The sequence below is a fragment of the Hesperophylax consimilis genome, chromosome 17, assembly GCF_061612785.1.
Source record: "Hesperophylax consimilis isolate HC1 chromosome 17, BYU_Hcon_1.0, whole genome shotgun sequence".
Lineage (NCBI taxonomy): Eukaryota > Metazoa > Arthropoda > Insecta > Trichoptera > Limnephilidae > Hesperophylax > Hesperophylax consimilis.
In genome coordinates this window covers 6,038,338-6,061,124 of record NC_142852.1, presented here as the reverse complement: position 1 = coordinate 6,061,124, position 22,787 = coordinate 6,038,338, and the positions used below count along the sequence as shown (strand labels likewise).

The 22,787-nt window shown below is 35.6% G+C and overlaps 1 protein-coding gene across 1 annotated transcript; it reads right to left on the bottom strand.

The window, feature by feature from the left end:
- Positions 1-819: 819 nt before the first annotated feature.
- On the bottom strand, positions 820-22,535 carry LOC149415852 (uncharacterized). Its single transcript, XM_089641746.1, has 6 exons — positions 22,294-22,535; positions 21,948-22,160; positions 21,511-21,663; positions 20,703-20,855; positions 20,266-20,528; positions 820-1,068 (listed from the first exon to the last, which is right to left on the bottom strand). Exons 2-6 carry the CDS (start codon positions 22,099-22,101, stop codon positions 820-822), a joined length of 972 nt encoding a protein of 323 aa, XP_089497872.1. The 5' UTR covers positions 22,102-22,160; positions 22,294-22,535.
- Positions 22,536-22,787: the final 252 nt, after the last annotated feature.

Sequence of the window (22,787 nt, the reverse complement as noted above, 5' to 3'; positions counted from 1 at the left end):
TTTCAGCAGAGTCTTGAAGTCGATCTATAAGTGCTGCTTTCAGATTGATGTATTTTTCTGAGGTAGGTGGTTGCATCACTACGTCGCTCACGCATTGTAGTGTTTGTGTGTCCAACGCTGCGATGATGATATTATATTTGGTGAAATCATCCTTGATACGCGAGTTGATGAACTGTGCTTCAGCTTGCACAAACCATAGTGAGATGTTTTCTCTCCAGCACGGTGGTAGTCTAACCGAGACATAATTAATCGTTGTTGCGGAGCTTGAATTGTCGATATGTTCCATGTTGGTGCGAATATTTTTAGCTGCCTGATCTTGATGTTCACTTGATGATGTGCTTGACGTATAGTTGTTCTTTTCCGAGGTCATTTCAACATAAATCGGAATAGCACTGAAGACAATAGTATGGCAAATCCTACAGGTTATAAAAATTTAGAATAATGCTAGAAATTAAAAAAAAAAAATAGATTGCCGACATCTATGTGAGTATTCTTCAAGTTTTGCCCAAAAAAAAAAATATTCTAGACGCAAACCTTTTTCGTAAAATGCGAAATGAATTTAAATAAATTTAAATAAATTTTACATGAGATTAATATTGTTGTTTGTGAACATAGAATGTAACATTATTGTACACTTTTGTTACAAGAATTGCAAATACCATGTGACATATTATTTTTCAGCATCTCAAGCAAGAATTTGATTTCTATGTGACAATACGTTACGCTAAATTTCAATCGAAATTTGTGTGAGAAATTAATGTTTTGTAAGAATATTTGAACACAGATAATGACAAAAAATGTGAAATTTACGTGGCGGGATCATGGATGTTGACGATGGATGGAAACGTTGATCAGGTTTCCGAGGTCGTCCGTTGCAGGTTGGATCTGGGCTGGAGACGGCTGGTAGATCGATGATGTGGAAGACCAGTTGTGGAAGAGGTTACCCGTTGTGGACAGATTGTGGAAGATGTAGTTTGAGATCTCCTCGTAGGCCAGATGTGGAAGATCTCGGCTCATGAATGATGATGTGAAAGGTGTGGAAGTTTCCACAAGTTGCGTCAGTTTTAGCTGAAATAGAGGGTAACACGCCTTTAGTTCAAATTACGAAAATGTCACAGTTTACAACAGAAGAAGGGCTTGTTGTTCGATTTATTTTATTTTTATACGCCGTGGATATACAGACGTAGAATGAATTCAGTGGGTATTCAGAATTGTAAAGCGGGTAATTGCAGAGCTACCCGTGGTGCAAACACATATGATTGAATATAATTTCTACAAAAAAATACTGGGATTTATTAAATTTTTACTAGAATTTAAATGTTTTAAATTAAAAATGAAAAGGTGCTTACCAAATTTGTCCCAGGACTCTGTTTTCGAGGTCATTCGCGTCGAACTAACACGTGTTTCGCGAAATTGAAAATGGCGAATGAATTTACAAAAGTTACGATTCAAAGTCGGAAGTCACCAGTTGTGGAAGAAGTTATGCGGCTTGGGATAGCCACGGATACTTACCTGTAGTAGCGGGGCTATCGACTCGGAGAAGTAAAAGAAATTTCCACGTTTAATTATTTATTTAATGAAGGTACGTTTAACATTTGTAAGCAAAGTGTTAATCCTAAGACGCTCGAAAACAGAGTGGCGCTGCGGTCGCCGGCGTGTCCGCTGGAACGTTCGGCGACCCGAGCGGCCGGTGTTGCAATTACATAAGTGTGACCATCTTAATATTAACAATATTGGTGGTGCTTTCTTATATCCCGACACCTGCTTCAAAACCAACCCAAAAGCCAATTTTCCGATTAAGGGAGATTTGCCTGAGTGCCGGGTGAAACAATCAAAATCATTTTTACATACGGGCGTAGACCATGCAGCACCTATCGCAATCACAATGAATCAACAAAGAGGAACTCGTCGCTTAAAGGCTTACATGGGTTTATTCATATGTCCCGTCACTAAAGCCGTGCATATTGAACTTGTTTCTGATCTCAGCACAAATTGCTTTCTAAACGTCTTTAAACGTTTTATTTTACGACGAAGACCTTGCAGTACATTATATTCGGATAATGGAATTGCTTTCATCGGTGCCAAATCATATTTAGATGATTTGTATCATTTACTGAGTTCTGAACAATTTAAAGACGCATTTTCACATACCCTATCAGAATATCGAGTCCACTGGAAATTAAACTCACCTAGTGCCCCTCATTTCGATGGTAGTTGGGAAGCCAATGTCCCAAGTGTGAAAACACAATTATACCGAGTAATAGGAGAGCAGCTCCTTATCTACGAAGAAATGTCCACTATCTTAGCTCAGATTGAAGCTTTATTAAACTTTCGTCCTCTGTCTCAATTGAGTTCTGATCCATTGGAACCGTTGGCACTTACCCCAGCGCATTTCCTCACATTAACCTATTTAACCGCATTGCCTTCTGCAGACGTGTCCCAAGAACTAGTCGGATTACTTAAAAGAAAATCTTTGTTAGATCACATGGTTCAGAACTATTGGAGACGTTGGAAGATAGAGTACTTGAATTCTTTACAAACTAGGTTAAAATGGAACACTCCAGTTAATCCTGTACAAAAGGGTACGCTATTAAAGGCTGACAACGCACCACCTCTGCACTGGCCATTAGGTATTATAGATGAAGTTTATCCAGGCAAGGATGGTATTGTTCGAGTGGTACTTGTCCGAAACAAGGCAGGATCTTTTTTTTTTTACAGTATTACCGCACAAGAGTCCCAACTGCTCCCGTCTGGAGCCAGTGAGACTATGGCATCCCCAATTGGGGTATGATGTGAGGCTGAGGGTATTGGGGAGGGGAGGGAGATGGGGAAGAGGACGGTGGGGAAGTACCTGGCTATTCAGATCTGGTCACCAAACACGGCTAAAGCCATTTCAAGCAACGTTTCAATTCTGAATGGTGGTCTTACACCAGGGCGATACTGAGAGTATCTTCCACTCTGGAACGTGCCGCAAATATACTATATATTATTTTAAATTAATTAATTGTGAAATAACACAAATTAATCAAATAAAATTTATTTGCGCACGCCGGGTTCGAACCCGCGACCTTCGGATCTGTAGTCAAAAGCGTATACCACTAGACCACGCCGGCCGTCAAATCTTACAAGCGTCCTGTGGTAAAGGTTCGCCCTTTACCAAATCCATAAACCTTTATTTTTCATTAGTTAGCCTAGTTATTTTAGAAGTATGCACACATACATCTGATTGTTATTTTTCTAATTACTTTATTTCTTATTTTTTTACATTATTATATTTTTTTACTCGCAATAGACACACGTCTTGAACAGTGAAACACCATGTTGTTCTATAGCAGTTATTTATTTTGTTTTTGTTATCGTATGTTGGTTTGTTTTGACCATTCTGTCAAGGCGGGGAGCATGTTTACGCCAAATTTGCGAATTGTTTATGGCAATGAATTTTGTTCCTGAACCCCGTTTTCCTCTCCTTCATACCTCTCCTCTTTGTCCGGGAATCAGTCAGTGCAAAACCAACAGCCGTGACGCGAAGGGAACATCATTACCCATAACGTATCTTATCGCAAGAAACAATAAAATCATCTTAACGCATCGCAATAAAATAATATTTCGCTAATACCAAAATTACAGTGGAGTCCAAGTGAATCAGTGAATCCCAACAAGTGAATGTTCCTCTACCTCCGTAAGTACCTTTATACCCTTATAAATTCATTGCCAAAAGAATAATTGATTGTTATAAAAGGTCCACAGCTTAAACAGATGTAAACTCATTGTTTAGTGATATCTTTTTCATTTTTATTTTCAAGGCCTTGTGAAATGATTGTTAATGTTAGTTTTTTATTCCTTTTCTTTAAAATACTTTCAATAGTTTCGCTATGTATCCATTGTTATTTGCTATGGTTTTTATAATTTTTAATTCATTAGTGTAAATTATATAATTCAAAGGTACGTGTAAAAGTCTGTGAATGTGTGAATAGAAAACTGATCATTTATGTGAAATGTGATGTTCTATAAATTCAGAATTCTAGTTTTTGGTTAATTATTTCAATACCTATGTCAAGAAAATGTATCTTATTCCCCCCTATTTCCATTGTAAATTGGATCGATTTATTAATATTATCAATTTATTCTAGAAAAATATCTAATTGTCTGTGTATTCCTGCCCAGATAATGAGAATGTCATCTATATATCTACGATAGAAGGTAACTTTTGTAAATGATTTTTATATTTCGATAGATTCTTTGATATAATCCATAAAAAAATCCGCAAACACCGAGGAAATAGGACTCCCCAAGGTTAAACAACTTGATTGACTGTAATAGTTATTATTGAATCTAAAGAAATTTTCTTCTATACATGTATTTAGTATTCTTGTTATTTCATTACATTTGATCGGAATAATGTTTATTTTTACCATGCAATTTTTGATAATTCGTTTGTTGGTATATTGGAGAACAAACTAACAACATAAAATGAAACTAAGGTAGCATTATTAGGTGTCTTTAATGAGGTTTATAAGTTGTAGGGAGTTTATTATTCCTAAAGTTTAAAATAAAGAGTGTTTTTTATAATTTTATTTCCAATTTTTGCTAATTTATTTGCAGGGGCTGAATTACATGACACTACTGATCTTACTGGAATATTATTTTTATGTACTTTTGGATGTCGGTATAGGCGTGGACATTGCGGATTCATGACGGAGAGGTTATTAAGTTCAGCCTTTTCTCCACTGTGAGTCACATGTTGGCTCTTCACTTGGCTTTTTCTAGAATATGAATAGTCGCACACAGAATATGAAAAACGTTTTTCTCCACTGTGAGTCAGAATGTGGCCCTTAAGATTGTCCTTTCGATAACATGCATAGTTGCACTCTGAACACAAAAAAGGTTTTTCTCCACTGTGAGTCAGCATGTAGCTCTTCAAATTTCTCTTTTGAGAACATGAATAGTTGCACTCAGAACATGAAAAAGGTTTTTCTCCACTGTGAGTCAGTATGTACCTCTTTAAACTGCCCTTTCGAGAAAATGAATAATCGCACTCAGAACATGAAAAAACGTTTAACTCCACTGTGAGTCAGTATGTGCCTCTTCAAACTGCCCTTTAGAGAAAATGAATAGTTGCACTCAGAACAAGAAAAAGGTTTTTCTCCACTGTGAGTCAGCATGTGCCTCTTCAGCTGACCTTTTCGACAACACGCATAGTTGCACACGGAACATGAAAAAGGTTTTTCTCCACTGTGAGTCAGCATATGGCTCTTCAGTTGATCCTTTCGACAACACGCATAGTTGCACACGGAACATGAAAAAGGTTTTTCTCCACTGTGAGTACGCATATGGCTCGTTAGGTCACACTTTTGATAACATGCATAGTTGCACCCGGAACATGAAAAAGGTTTTTCTCCACTGTGAGTCAGCAAGTGTCTCTTCAGGTTACCCTGTTGAAAACTTGCATAGTTGCACTCCGAACATGAAAAAGGTTTTTCTCCACTGTGAGTCAGCAAGTGTCTCTTCAGGTTACCCTGTTGACAACTTGCATAGTTGCACTCCGAACATGAAAAAGATTTTTCTCCACTGTGAGTCATCATGTGCCTGTTCAGCTGACCCTTTCGACAACACGCATAGTTGCACACGGAACATGAAAAAGGTTTTTCTCCACTGTGAGTCAGCATATGGCTCTTCAGTTGACCCTTTCGATAACATGCATAATTGCAAGCGGAACATGAAAAAGGTTTTTCTCCACTGTGAGTCAGCATGTGGCTCTTTAAATAAATCTTATGATTACATGCATAGTTGCACACGGAACATGAAAAAGGTTTTTCTCCACTGTGAATCAGCATGTGTCTCTTCAGGTTACCCTGTTGAAAACTTGAATAGTTGCACTTCGAACATGAAAAAGGTTTTTCTTCACTGTGAGTCAGCATGTGCCTCTTCAGCTGACCCTTTCGAAAACACGCACAGTTGCGCTTGGAAAAAATAAAACGTTTTTCTCTTACATGGGTGCGTATGTTCATTGCAAAATTTGACTTAGGAGAGAAGGAGTAGTTGCGATGGGGAGGAGTCAATCCTTTTTCCACAAAATGCGTCTGAAGATCTGTCGACAAATTTGAAAAATAACATGGATGAAAATGACTCGGTTAAACTTATTACCTAAACTTAGAGTAAATAAGCGAAGCAAGTTCCTAGAAACGTTAAAAAATAGGAGTGGCCGAATCGTTCAAGTTTACAATGAAAATTGGTTTTACCTGCTGCCTTGGTAATTCTCCCAAAGCGTTCTAAGCATTCCTCTTTAACATCCGGCAGGTCTATGTCAATTTTCATATAAGTAAGCCTCGCTTCAACTTGTCGGGGTAAGAGATCCGCGTTTATGGTAACTGTCTCCACATTTATGCTTCCTGGAATAAAAAAGGACAATAAATAGAATATATCTTTGCATGGCCAGCTCCGAACCAAACGGCGCCTGGCGCGAGTTTATTTTGGCTGCCCTAACAGTCTAAATTAGTACACGCGAAGGCAGGATATCACTGTAATTGATAAAATGATGATTTGTGTTTTTTTGTAACGCTAAAAAATAATATAAAGGGCCATGTGTTAGGTTAAATATTCGACGCCTGGATCAAACTGCTCCAAATGTACCCACATGGGGGCAGCCATGTATCATCGTACCATTGATATAAAACGAAACTTTTTTTAATTGAAAAAAAAAAACTATTTTTTTACGAATAAAGATACCATTGATCAACAATGTAGAAATGGGAATTTGGATGGAAGTTTTAAAGGCCAATATCAGATAAAAATGACCTCAGACGTCCGCTTGAGGTAACTTCTTCAAGAAATAAAAACCCTTCTCTCTACACCGTAAGTAGAGAGTTTTAAGTCAATGAGATAGTGTTTTCTAAATCAATATTTATGAATTTGTAGCGATCGATACTGCTAGAGTATTCGAGAAAGCCGACCGGTTTAAAACGCATGGGATGAGAATGTAGAGTCTTTTTATGCAACAAATTTCATCGCGTAATGTAAAAAGGTTCCAACTACCTGTCTAAGAGCTACCTATTCGCGACGTCCAAGCGAGCTACCTACGACAATATTTTGAGAGTTGAACTATGTACATTTCGCCATCGCCATCGAAACTACCAGAAGAATCTCGCTGAAGCGAGGGACCCGTAGTTTACCAGCGGTCTCGCGTACTTACCACCGCCGCCGGCTAGGCTATATGAATAGGCCCAACGCAGCTAGTAGTCAGTAATTTTTACCCAGTCAGCCAACGTATAACGCCGCGTTTGTAACCTTGATCTAAATTATTCACGCGCATTCCCCGCCAAAAATAATATAGTGCCTCTTCGTATTTATCCCGTAAAATAAACGCGTTATTGTGTGTAGTAATTGTTATTTGTGCATTCTTAAATAAACGCTCCAACTGAATAAATCGAGACGTTAATTTAGTACACCAAGTTAACCACAAATTTTTAACGTATAAAAAATACGTGTTATTTACTTAATGTCCAAAATAAAATTATCTGAAAATCGAGGAGTCGACAACTTATTGTAAATAATATAAAACATTTAAAAGAGTGCTGTATTTTGATGGTTTCCGGCAAGGACGCATTTTAAGGTAAATACTATATACACCACATGATAAAGTGATATCCCTATAAGTGATGATTAAGTGATATCCCTATTCCAGTTAGAGATCATTTCCCTATTCTAAAAACTAAGTACCAACTCCAATGGTCTTCTGAATGGAAAAAATCCTCTGTGATAAAAGCTCACCAGTACTTATTAATTCAACCTTCTATTCCTGTTAAGCCCTGGTTTCACAAATACAATACCATGCCTAAAAAATATATTTCTTCCTTAACCCGAATGCGGCTGGGTCACACTTGTTGTCTTAGCCATCTTGCCAGGTTCCACATAGTCAGTTCGCCGTACTGTGATTGTGGGTCAGAGGATACTCTGGACCATAATTTTTTGAGTGTCCTATCAATGACCAATTTCCAAACTTCATGCATGAATTGGTAAAACTTGATATTAAATTGCCTACCAGTATACCCTGCCTTCTTAGTCTAAGCACTCCTGAAATTTCCCATTTGTTTGCAAAATTTATTTATAAAAATGGCCTTAATATCTGACCATAATAATAAATATAAACCAAATTTCTTTCACTTTCATTTGTATTCATTTGTTCAGGTTCCTATTTTCATCTTTATTTTAATCTATTTTTACTAATCCCAACTCTGCATATTTTGACTGAGATAAAACACTATTCTTTATGCATTTGTATATTTTTCTTGATTATTTTATTGTATTATTTGTTTATATTCATTTCATAGTACTGTTTAAAAAAATAATGCTTCTAATTTTGGAAAAAATCTGTTCTTTAAAATAACAAAAAATGCCCACTACTATTGTGCACAGGTTCCTATTTTTACAATTTTGTCATTACCTATTATTACCAGCTGTTTTGTTTTTTTTAAGTTATGTTTATGTTACACCCATGTTATATTTATGGTAGGTTCATTTTTATGATGTGTCATGTTCATGTTATGTTATGATATGTTTATGTTATGTTCATGGTATGTTTGTGTTATGTTTATCTTTATGTTTTATAATCACATTTGTTTACTCCCATTTGCTGTGTTTGTTGATAAGATTGCCAATATCATAATTCTGTTAAAAAAAAACGCTTCTAATTTTAGAAAATCTTTGGTTAAATAACGAAAAGCTTCCACTTATATTGTACACAGGTTCCTATTTTTATAATAATCTACTGTTACCAGCTCTGTACCGTTTATGTTAAGTATGTTATGTTATGTTTATGTTATGTTATGTTTATGTTATGTTATGTTTATGTTATGTTTATGGTATGTTTATGTTATGTTTATGTTATGTTTATGTTATGTTTAGGTTATTTATGTTGCGTTATGTTATGTCATGTTGTGTAATCAATTTTATCCTGTAATTTGTTGTATTTATTAATAAGAAAAATGTTGTAATGTATGGCCAAGATCACTCTTAATGGGTGAAAGCCAATATAAAGAATAAAAAAATAAATATATACACCACATGAATTAAAAGACAGGATGTTGTGAAAAAGTATTTGTCCTGTTTGCACAACATTTCAATTCAGAGATGGATTCCGGACATCCGAATTTAAGGTTCTACATTTTACACATATGCAATGCAACTAACTGGCTGTTTGAGTACTCTCCGTATATTGCAAGCATTCCTTCTTTACAGCTGGGAGGCCGAAATCTAAATCTGAAAATGCAATTTCACCTCAATCTTCTTCCTGGAGCCCTGGTTCCGTCTTGATGGATATAGTATCAGGCTTCAGTAGATCCATGGTCTGCTTTGGTAGAGTTTGGTAATTTTTTTAACCCCAAACAAATATATCTGAAACAGAATAAAGTTCTAACGGAATTCTAATATAATAAAGTTTTTTTAAATTTCGCTTCTTAAGTCGTAGAAAAAATACAAATTAGAAAACCTTGAAGTTTTGACAAAGGTTGAGAGAGACGTCGTTTATCTTGGGTAAATTCTTTATTTATTTACTGTTATTTCTATTAGGGCGGAGTGAAAAAACTTTTTTTCAAATTTCGTGTTTCCTATATTACCAATGGGTGCCTTGGTAGTACCCTATAAAGTACACAAAATATCATCAAATTCCAACTTCATCTTCAGGTGGCGCACTGACCCTAAAGTTCTACAAAAAATTGTGTTTTTTTCAGATTTTGTTAGTAAACAAGGACATCATCTAATCCAGCTGAAACGTCACAAAATGTATTTTAGTTTTAGCCATCTAACTAACCCCTCTTCCCCCCACCCTTTGACACTATTTTGCGTATCAACAGCTGCAGTCAATCAGTAATTAACAGACATTAGCGTGGAGTGCACGTTCGTTGGAACAGCTGCGAAAAGTTGATTGTGATTTCTTTGTAATATGCCTTAAACATGAAAAAATTCAATGTGTTCTATGTTTGGTGGCCCAGAAAAATTAAAAGACAATGTCTTGCCAACTTATTCGGATGTAATAAAGTATTATTTGTGGATTAGAAACTTGCAGTGGTTATCAAATGGAAAAGATCCTTCTGTGAAAGATATATGTGAAATAATTGCAATTGATCTAATTACGTTGTGGAATAAAGCGTCTATTCCTATTGTAACTGAACGTCAAATTGTAACTGAACTTACCCGGTATTATCACAAGTACAAATGCTTAAAGAAATGTCGAGTACCTAAAAAGAAAACTGAATTTTATGAAGATGCAACAAAAAAACTCTTTGATATTGCTGTTTGCAAGTGCATTTGTGTCGATTTTTGTAAATTTTTAGTGAAAATACCCAAGAAGGAGCTAGAATTCCTGCAAGATCAGAGAAGTAGCCGCAAAATGTTTATCGGCTCAAAAGATACAGTGGCAACCAAGGCTTTGGAGCGCAGGCAATTACGACTGATGAGGCAAAATAAATTACTTCAAAAACAGACTGTTGAGAAACCTCTGAGCCAATCACCAGAGACTTCAGAGACCTCGGATGATAGTGTAAGATTATCAGACAGCAATCAAGATCCAGACTTTATACAATTTTTCCGGCATACTCCACGCCGTCCACATCGAATTCACAAACAAATCAGATGAGGCATCGATTAAAAAATCTTGCCACTGCCTGTGACAGGAATGGTGTATCCGACAGATCAGCATCAACCATCGCCAGTGCAGTTCTTCTAGATATTGGTATTATTTCTAAACAAAATTTCTCAAAAGTAATAGATAGAAGTAAATTACGACACGAGCGCCGAAAAGTTCGAGAAGAGTTGCAAAGAAGGCAGATTTCGAGCTTCGGGAGTGGGTTATATTTTGATGGTCGGAAAGACAAGACCATTGTGCAGGAATAACATGATAACAAGTACCACGGGAGAACCATTACTGAAGAACATATTGTTTTGCTCTCCGAGCCAGATTCTCAGTACATTGGCCACGTCGCGCCTCCTTCTGGAACCGCTAATTCTATTAGGGATTCAATGGTAGAATTTTTAAATTTGCACTTCTGAGATTTATCAACCATCGTAGCCATTGAATGCGATGGAACGGCTGTAAACACGGACTTCAAGAATGGAGCAATCGCATTGATTGAAAGACATTTAAATAGACCATTACACTGGTTTATATGTTTTTTGCATGCCAACGAATTACCACTGCGTCATCTTTTTAATACTTTGGATGGCAGTACTTCAGGTCCCAATACGTTCGCAGGAGTCATTGGCAAGATGTTACAGCACTGTGAAGACCTCCCTGTGGTGAAATTTGATAAAATTACGACAGTCTTACCCGATATCGACGTGAAAATTCTAAGCAATGATCAAAAATATCTGTATGAAATTTGTCAAGCTGTAACACAAGGCAGCGTAAAAACTGATTTGGCTAATAAGCAACCAGGAAAGCTGGCACACTCTCGTTGGCTAACCTGTGCAAATAGAATATTGAGAAGATATGTAGCAACAAAGTTTCCAACTCATAGTCTGGTTGAGATTGCTACGTTTGTGATAAAAGTGTATGCGCCAATGAAAAACAAAACACCATAAAAACAAAACTTTCATGTAAAGATGGTCCGAAACATGTCCTTAGTATGATAAAAAGATGCTCCTATTTAAAATATGAGCTGAAAACAATTTTTTTTCGAATAATCGAGCGGAACTCTTTCTTCGCTCATTCTGAAAATATTTTATTAGCGATGCTACAAGACGAAAGACAGCATATAAAACAATTAGTAGTAAGAAGAATTCTTAAAGCCCGACAAAATGCAAAGGAGAAAAAAGTAAGGACATTCTTGACTCCAAAACTAAACATCGATTATTATGATTTGATAAACTGGAAGACAGAAAAAATATTCGAGCCACCATTCACAAAAAAATACGGTGACAGTGAATTATGGGACAAAATTATGAACGAAGATATAAATATCCGGATTGAAAATTTTCCCTGTCACATACAGACTGTGGAGAGAGGTGGTCACTGCTCTTTGCGGAAGTACAGCACGCGATGGATATATTCGAGCAAGAATAAAATCGAGAAAAGAAATGCCGAATTTCGAAACAAAATTACACTTTTCCTCTGGAATTCAAGGAGCTACCCCATACGCACATGACACGACTGAAGGCTGAAATGATTAAAAATTATATATATTCTTAATGTTCCTTATATTTTAATGCAAATAATAAAGTTAAATATGATAATGATTTTGTTTTAAATTTTTAAAAAAATTCCAGAATCGACATTTTTTCAAAATTTCTGGTCCTCTGCGCCACCTGAAGATCATATGTCAAAAAAAAATACATTTTTCAACAGCTATTTATCTACAGCAACATTAAATGATATATGGTTTTTGAAATTCGAAGAAAATTTTTTTTCGACCTCTTTCACTCCGGGCTAAATTGTCTACCGCCATTCCGTTGTAATCCAAATGTAATAAAACACCTGTAATACGTATAAGTGTTGTAATTTTTTTAAATGCATTTGAAATTCTAATCTAATAATAGGTAGATGTCAAATTGACAGTTTAAACATTCTGCTGTGACAAAACGCCCAATGATTCCCTAACTAAACTGGAAGAACGGCCGCTACCAAAATGAATAGCGATGAATTTAAGTACTATAACTTACCAATAACCATCACATGTATGGGATAATAAGTTTAACAGGGCGGGATAAACAGAGTTTAGAAACAGGAAGAAAGACTGTCGGAGAAGAAAGCACGTGTGAAAAAATATATAGGTTATGCATAGACAAGAATGAAGTCATAGACAATTAATATAATTTCAATGAACCTTCAATGGCCTTTTAAGAACATTACAATTTCTTTCGACTTGCGTCTTGTAAATATAATAGCTCTAGCAGATCTTCAATCTATTAACTGTGAGAAATCCGTGACCCTTAAAAAAAAACACAACTAGAAAAACGAAATATAATCGTTTACTGGCTACGATAAAAACGCCTCTCCTACTAATAGTTCAATATATATTAATTTTTTTCCAAAAAAAAATTCATTAATAAAATTATATTTTATGCAAAAAATATAACAATCGTGACTCTCTTTTATCAGGACAAAGAAATTTTCTTTTCCGATAAAGAATTCATGACCAATAATGATCTTGAAGTTAATTTCTTAATATAAATGTATAAATGTAACTCTCCAGTAATGCGAAAGATTTTTTCAGGTTCTGTATTTATTTCAGTTCTGTCAAGCTAGTAGCCTATTAACTTTAGAGTGGGCGCGCTATGAGCATTTTTCCGCCCTCTGCAAAAAAACGTTGATAAATAATTCTTAAATCTATTGCGCGTAAACTTTGCGCTTCTTAGTAGCTGCCCCCGCTATCGTTCGCAACCCGTGCCGAAAGATTGGACGCCATCGGTACGCGGGGGGCTGCTTGACAAGGAAGTTGTTACCATCAAGTGTCGTCCGGCGGCGATTTGCTCACTGCGCGCCTACTCACGGAAGAAAAAAATTTGCTCTATATTATTTACGGTTTAATACATTTATTTTCTCAAAATGAAAACTATTCACTTATTATGAAAAATACAAGTGATACTTCAAACTAAATATAAGAATAACTTGTGAGTATTATAGTAGGTACTTCTAACTAAAGAAACTAATAAGTAGTCGGACACTCTTAGTTCACCAATAAATTACAGTGTTGTGGATATAATGAAAAGGTGAATGTTCTATTATTATTACGTATCATTATAATCGCAAGTCTATAGCAATTGGACATTATATTATGCTTAGAGTAAATAACAGTTATTTATTTACAAAGTTTAAATGTTCACTATAACTTATGATACTTCTATTGTAAAAACTAAAAAAGCCCTTTTATTTCAGTGTATCATACGTGTCCAGACCCATGCCAGAATTTTCAATAAAATTCATATTTACGTAAATGAGTCCAATGATGTTGTTTTTTTCAATGATGAATATTGCCGGTTTAAATAGCCAAATAATTTACAAAGCCAATACTGAACACTTGATGCTACGCTGACAGTACTTGAAGGAGATTGCGATGGTCCTGGTTAAGCCATATATAAACGCAAGGTCTTTTGTAGACACTTTAAATATTCCTCTGAGGAACCAAATTGCTCGTTTTGTTCGTATAGGTATAGAACAAACATCATCTTCAAAGAAGGAAGGCAAATGCAGTATATATCCTTCAAAGAAAAAAAGGCACACGAAAAAAGGGTGTTGCAGATGCTCAAAATTGCTGTGCAATGAACATTGGCACATACTTATGTAAAGACTTTTTCTTCAAAGCATATCCTGTAGATTTAGAAAATATTTAATGTGGTTTTTTTCCATTTTTATAAATATTATAGAAGTATAGTAGGATAACTTAAATAATTAAATTAAAATGCTAAATTTTATAAAGTCGACTGTAAACCAAAGATCCTTTGAACAGAGTTCAATAAATATGTCGATTTATAATTTTTTATTTGTGTTTTACTTAAATCCTGAGCAAATAAATTATTTAAATTGCAGTATTCCTACTTAAAATGGTCCACAAAAACGAGCGGCAAAATGCTCCCCACGCTCCCACTAACATTTTACGGAAAGACGCGCCCACTCTAGGGTTAAAGTCATAATATGGGCACATTATAGCTTCAATCTTTGAAAAATTATCTTTAAACATTTCCTGTTGCACATATGTATAAAACGAAATTACCACAATCGAGAATTTTTTAGAATTTGCCTATAAAAACAAAAAAAAAAGTCTTCTGTAAAATTTTCCAAATGGTCCATTGAAAATACAAGCACTAAGGCAGCAATTTGTCAAACTGAGACAGTGCACTTTTGTATCTGCATGTACCTACAGTAATAGATATAAAAATATTATATATCAAATTGAGACATTGCACTTTCACTAAGGAACTGGATAAAACTATTCATATTTCGGAATATATTTGTCCCACTGTAATTTATTGTAATAAAATCGTAGATAAAATACCAAATTCATTCTCAATTTAAATATCAGATTATTAAAACAAAACTTTAATCAATTTCTACTATTAATTCATTTGCTAAATCATAAAACGGATGTTTTTTTAATTTTTATTTTTTTATATTAACTCCACACAGGAGGCCCTGAAGAAAATAATTTCCCTCAGGGCCTATGTCATCTTTGGGGATGCTGTGTGGATGGTCTTTTTGTGGAGAGGAAGGAGTGAACATGGGTCTTGAAGAGTCCCATGTTGTAGGAGGGAGGAAACACAGAGGCCGGCATTTCGTTCCACAGCCGAGTTAACCAAAGCATTCGCCAGTGAGAACAATAATTTTGTATTCAGAATTATAGCTACTTTATAACGTCTTGTGCGATAAACATAAATAGTGGTATTGTTGTATTTGTGAAATCGTGTTATTAAAACATCACAGTGGAAGAAGTACCTATGCACCGAGTTAATTGCCTACATTTTAATCTATGTGTAAATAAAAAATGTTTTAATATTATCCCCATTTACCGAACACACGGATTTAACGAATATACTTTTATGCATGAATTCAGACACATTATTTTTTCAAAAAAGAATTAAAAAAAAACATAAAAATAATTGCCAATTTTAACATTAACATATCAAACGAAAATAATAACGAAATGAAAACTGATTTCATTAATTTTATGTCCGAAATGAATTTAATATTATGAATAAAAAAATATTCTAGAGAAATGACGGGACAACGTCCATCTTGTATAGATCTCATATGGTGTAACACAAAAGATACCGACAAATTACAAACAATAATATTACTGACCATCACACCTGAATCCATATACCTAAAAAAAAATGTATATTAGTAAGCGTTCAAAGATGGTTGGAAAGGGAGACATGCAAGTACGAATATTAGAGGAAGCGCGCTGATACCGGGTGTGGCAAAAGTAATCACCCTATTGGAAAACGCTATAACTTTTGAAAATGGCGCCAAATGTCAATTCGGTTTTGACATTTGTGAAGTCAACAAACACAGAGTACAAATCGACAAGACATGAATCGGTTTACTCGGCAAGAACGCGGAATAATAAGCAGTACCAAAGTTTAACATAAACAAAAAAAAATACAGCAAAAGAACATTGGTTGATTACTTTTGCCCCACCATGTATTAAAAAACGAAAATAATTAAGCGAAAATATTTTATAAAACACGACTCGATGGAAAAACAGCAAAAATCCTTCGACAAATGCTTTAGTTTTAATATATCGGAACACGTGCTTATGCACTTGCGTATGTCTTGATAATATATAATGATGAAATGCGAATATGTAATGATTTCTATGAACACGTGTTCTGACATCTGATAATACATTGGTATTTTACTAATAGCTTATCAGGAAACCATCAATTCATTCGCTAAGGGCCTGCAATCCCGTTCTAAACCGGATTTCGAATAATTTGAAGAGATTCTGATCCGTGTAAGTAACCTGTTATAACCTTGTTTTTGATTCATCGCTTTTCATGGCTCTACATCACTTTTTAAATTTGTGTTGAGTTGTCATCTTTATGTGTTATACGGTCACCACATTTTGTTTGCCTGTCTTGTGCTCCCAAAAGTGTACGGAGTGTTGCGCGTATGTTTGAATAGTGGTTGCTTTGAGTGCCGATTAGAAATAAGTAGGTACTTATGTATTAATAGTAGTTGCTTTGAGTGACGATTAGAAATAGGTAGATACGTATTTATCAATTTAATTTAAACGCCCCGATGGGCGTTAACATTATACATATTTTACTGCATAATACAGTGACAACAGAAGGTTTTATTATTAAAGCATCAACACAAAAATAACATTTTTTTAATGTATGAATAGTGGTTGCTTTGAGTGCCGATTAGAAAAAGGCAGGAACTTTTGTAATTGTATGATTATTTGCGTAAGAAAATGAAAATTTCAGTTAGTTTAACATCAGAACACGCGTTCACAGTTTATGTTGACTCCACGAGAACGGGTTGTTTCTTCGACTAAGTTTTGTAGTCATGTGGAAAGAGTTTCCGGCATCTGTTTTTTCTTCTTCATATAATTAAATCCTTCCTACAGCCCCTACCTTAAGCCGCCTCTTAACGCTGCGTAAATAAATGACGATATAGTTCCCCTGTCTTAACACTGTACAGACAAGGACGCTCTTGTGAGGTGTAACATAAAAAATCATTTTTTTGTCTTAATTTAGTGACTTAATCTATATTATCATTATACACAAAGAGTGTAAGTGAGCGGGTGGATTAAATAATTTATTAAGTGCGTATACCTCGTTTCAGAGGTGTCATTTTTTTTATTGTGTCGAGTAAAGTTTAATGTATTCACGTAATTGTTGATTATTTTTAGACTTCTTGCATTTCTGAATTGCTTTATTCAAATAATTAATGTGTGTGTTTCTTAAAATCTCGTTTTCGAGAAGATAAATAGTGGATCTGGGTACATGAAAAATGTTTTTCTCCACTGTGAGTCAGCATTGGCTCTGTAAAGTGCCCTTTAGAGAAAATGAATAATTGCACTCAGAACACAAACAAAAGTTTTACTCCACTGTGAACAAGCATGTGACTCTTTAAATTGCTCTATTGAGAAAATGATTTTTTTTTTTTTTTTTTTTATATTTACTCCACACAGGAGGCCCTGAAGAAAATAATTTCCCTCAGGGCCTATGTCATCTTTGGGGATGCTGTGTGGAGGGTCTTTTTGTGGAGAGGAAGGAGTGAACATGGGTCTTGAAGAGTCCCATGTTGTAGGAGGGAGGAAACACAGAGGCCGGCAGTTCGTTCCACAGCCGAGCTGTTGAACTTAAGAACGAATCGTAGAAGCGACCCGTTCTCATGTGACAAGTGTCAACTGTGTACAAATGTTGGGCGCGCGTTTGGCGTGTATCCCGACTGCGCACCGGTGCCGAAGGGATCAATGACGCTAGTTCCTCAGAGCATCTTCCATTGTAATACCGATAGAACAAGGACAGCATACCTACCTGACGCCTGTGCTCTAAAGATTGCAGTCCGTTTGTTAAGATTGGGGAATCTATCAAACGGACCGCCCGTTTCTGCACAGAGTCAAGGGTTTTTTTCAGGTATTTAGGGGCTCCAGACCAGAGATGGCTGCCAAATTCGACCGTAGGGCGCACTTGCGATTTGTACAGGGTGAGCAGTTGTGTACTATTAAAGTATCTGCGGGCCCACTGCAATTAAATTGCTCTTTTGAGAACATGTATAGTTGCACTCAGAACATGAAAAAGGTTTTACTCCACTGTGAGTCAGCATGTGGCTCTTTAAATTGCTCTTATGAGAACATGTACAGTTGCACTCAGAACATGAAAAAGGTTTTACTCCACTGTGAGTCAGCATGTGGCTCTTTAAAGTGGCCTTTTTAGAACATATATAGTTGCACTCAGAACATGAAAAAGGTTTTACTCTACTGTGAGTCAACATGTGGCTCTTTAAAGTGCTTTTTTGAGAAAACGAATAATTGCACTCAGAACATGAAAAAACTTTTTTCTCCACTGTGAGTGAGCATGTGTCGCTTTAAATTGCCCTTTAGAGAACATGAATAGTTGCACTCAGAACATAAAAAAGTTTTTACTCCACTGTGAGTAAGTATGTGTCTCTTTAAACCACTCTTTTGAGAAAATGAATTATTGCACACGGAACATGAAAAAGATTTAATTCCTCTGTGAGTCAGCATGTGGCTCTTTAAATTGCTCTTTTGAGAACATGAATAGTTGCACTCAGAACATGAAAAAGATTTAATTGCACTGTGTGTCAGCATGTGGTTCTTTAAATTGCTCTTTTGAGAACATTTATAGTTGCACTAAGAACATGAAAAAGGTTTTACTCGGCTGTGAGTCAGCACGTGTCTCTTTAAATTGCTCTTTTGAGAACATGTATAGTTGCACTCAGAACATGAAAAAGGTTTTACTCCAGTGTGAGTCAGCATGTGGCTCTTTAAAGTGGCCTTTTTAGAACATATATAGTTGCACTCAGAACATGAAAAAGGTTTTACTCCACTGTGAGTCAGCATGTGGCTCTTTAAAGTGGCCTTTTTAGAACATATATAGTTGCACTCAGAACATGAAAAAGGTTTTACTCTACTGTGAGTCAACATGTGGCTCTTTAAAGTGCTTTTTTGAGAAAACGAATAATTGCACTCAGAACATGAAAAAACTTTTTTCTCCACTGTGAGTGAGCATGTGTCGCTTTAAATTGCCCTTTAGAGAACATGAATAGTTGCACTCAGAACATAAAAAAGTTTTTACTCCACTGTGAGTAAGTATGTGTCTCTTTAAACCACTCTTTTGAGAAAATGAATTATTGCACACGGAACATGAAAAAGATTTAATTCCTCTGTGAGTCAGCATGTGGCTCTTTAAATTGCTCTTTTGAGAACATGAATAGTTGCACTCAGAACATGAAAAAAATTTAATTGCACTGTGTGTCAGCATGTGGTTCTTTAAATTGCTCTTTTGAGAACATTTATAGTTGCACTAAGAACATGAAAAAGGTTTTACTCGGCTGTGAGTCAGCACGTGTCTCTTTAAATTGCTCTTTTGAGAACATGTATAGTTGCACTCAGAACATGAAAAAGGTTTTACTCCAGTGTGAGTCAGCATGTGGCTCTTTAAAGTGGCCTTTTTAGAACATATATAGTTGCACTCAGAACATGAAAAAGGTTTTACTCCACTGTGAGTCAGCATGTGGCTCTTTAAATTGCTCTTTTGAGAACATGTATAGTTGCACTCAGAACATGAAAAAGGTTTGACTCCACTGTGAGTCAGCATGTGACTCTTTAAAGTGCTTTTTTGAGAAAACGAATAATTGCACTCAGAACATGAAAAACTTTTTTCTCCACTGTGAGTGAGCATGTGTCGCTTTAAATTGCCCTTTTGAGAACATGAATAGTTGCACTCAGAACATAAAAAAGTTTTTACTCCACTGTGAGTAAGTATGTGGCTCTTTAAATTGCTCTTTTGAGAACATGTATAGTTGCACTCAGAACATGAAAAAGGTTTTACTCCACTGTGAGTCAGCATGTGGCTCTTTAAATTGCTCTTATGAGAACATGTACAGTTGCACTCAGAACATGAAAAAGGTTTTACTCCACTGTGAGTCAGCATGTGGCTCTTTAAATTGCTCTTTTGAGAACATGTATAGTTGCACTCAGGACATGAAAAAGGTTTTACTCCACTGTGGGTCAGCATGTGGCTCTTTAAAGTGGCCTTTTGAGAACATGTATAGTTGCACTCAGTACATGAAAAAGGTTTTACTCCACTGTGGGTCAGCATGTGGCTCTTTAAAGTGGCCTTTTGAGAACATGTATAGATGCATTCAGAACATGAAAACCGTTTTTCTCCAATGTAAATCAGCACGTGGCTCTTTAAGGTGCTTTTTGTAAAGTGTACTTCCTTAGTGTGAAACGGCATGTGGCTCTTTAAATCGCTCTTTTGAGAACATGAATAGTTGCAGTCGGAACAGGAGTAGTTAGTATCGGGAGATACGAATAGCTTTTCCGCGAGATGCATCTTCAGCTCTGTAGACAAAATGAAAAATTTCATTGTTAAATAAGGCTCAGTTAAGACTAATTAGATACACTAAGTATAGATAAGCGCAGTTACTTCATAAATATGATAGGATACTCAAAAAATGGATATCATTTACATTATTATCAGATTTTTTTAAATGTTACTAGGAAAATCGGTTTTACTTGCTGTCTGGGTAATAGTCTCAATGCGTTCTAAGCATTCGTTTTTAAGATCAGGCAGGTCTATGTCTATTTCCATATAAGGAAAACCCCCCTTATCTTCTTCTCGTGGCGTAAGTTCTGCCTTTATGGTATCAGCCTCAACATTAACGCTACCTGAAAAAACAAATCAATAATACGTACAAGATAAACGACAAAATGCATTTTTTTATTTAAAAGCTTTAAATTATTTTTCAACGATTGAGAACGCCTTTATAAACAATGAAAAGCGTGAATTTTGAGAAGAGACTGCATATTTTTGAGAAAAATAATAACTTGAGATGTCCGTTTCAGATCGTCAGATGCATGATTCAAGGAAAAATCTTTTAATCTTGAGAATCTTCAGTACGGAGTTGTTTTCAGTCAATGGAAACTTTGTAACCTTGATTATGACCGTGACCGATATATAAGTTGTAAGAGTGTAGTTATTTGGCAGTTTTCTACAAATGTTCATTAAAAAATAAACTGACATACAAACAGAACGTAAATGTGTCCTGTTAACACGATATTTCCAAACGGACATGGATTCCGAACACCCGAATTTAAAATTCAACATTTAATATGAATGGAATGCAACTAAGTGACTGTCCGAGAACTCCCCGCATATTGCAAACATTCCTTCATTACATCTGAGAGGTCGTAAACAATATCCGTATACGGCATTTCACCTCCGCCTTCTTTCTGGGGCCCTGGTTCCCTGATTTTGAAGACAATGTAAATACACCCAGGAATAGCTTGAAATGTTAAATATTCCATAGAAAACAGGTTTTACCTGATGTCTGGATAGTTGTTTCAAAACGTTCTAAGCATTCCTTTTTAACATCTGGCAGGTCTACGTCAATTTCCATGTACGGATATCTCCCTTGAGCGTCTTCTTGGGGTTTAAGATCAGCCTTGAAGGTAACTGTCTCCACATTATTTCTACCTGCATAAACAATACATATATTGATAATTGATGTACAGTAAAATGTATATATACTATTTAAATTTAAATATTAAAGAGTGATGATACCATTGATTCACCACGTAGAAGCAGGAATTTGCGAAAGAGACTTTAAAGTTTATTATCTTAAATGTATAAACAATTATGTCAAAAATAAGATAAGGTGAAACCTGAGGTCCTGTCTGCACGACATTTCAAAGCGGAAATGAATTTCAAACCTCCGAATTTAACATCCTACATACTTTTACAGGTGAAATTCAACTTACTGGCTGACCGAGTTCTCTCCGCATGTTGCAAACATTCCTTCTTTACATTTGGTAGGTCGATATCTATGTCTGTATATGGTTTATCACTTCCGCCTTCTTTCCGGGGCTCTGGTTCCGTCTTGATGGAAACAGTATCTGGATTAAGTATATCCATGGCACTGTTCTGTGGTGGCAATTTGTGATTGGTTCAAGCCCAAACAAATGTAACTGAAACTAAATATTGTGATAAAGTAACCTTTGAATATTTGGTTTCCAATTCTTGGTTCACAATTTTTGGGAACAAGAATATAATTAGATTATAAAATTTACAACTTAATATATAAATATAAAGATAAAACAGTATTACCTTATATTAGATCCGCCATTCGGCTTTCAACAGAATATCGGAAATCCATCTTTTTAAAATATGAGTATTTAAATCAATGCAAACTTAAAACTGTAATCTGCTAATATTATTGAGCGACGTATTTACCAAAACGGGCTACGCCAACGTTGTTCGTATTATTCAGAGAAGGGTTTAAAAAGTCTTCCGTACGCAACTGATTTATTCAGTGCGCGATATGATCAACAACGGAAATTAGTGTGACTGACGTCTCTGCTATCGGACATTTGGGATTAGAAGAAGAAAGTGTGAGCAATTGCAACTGCATATAAACCCTAGACTGTTGCTGTCTCACTCTAGTAAACTCAAGTCAAAGATACATTATAATTATTCCATAGAAACTCTAATCTAAAAATAAGTAGACGTCAGATTGACTGTTTAATCACTTTTCAAACAAAAGTTTTAGCATGACGTAGCCAAAATTCAAGAAGGTGTTCGCTCAGTTTGATTCGGAAAAA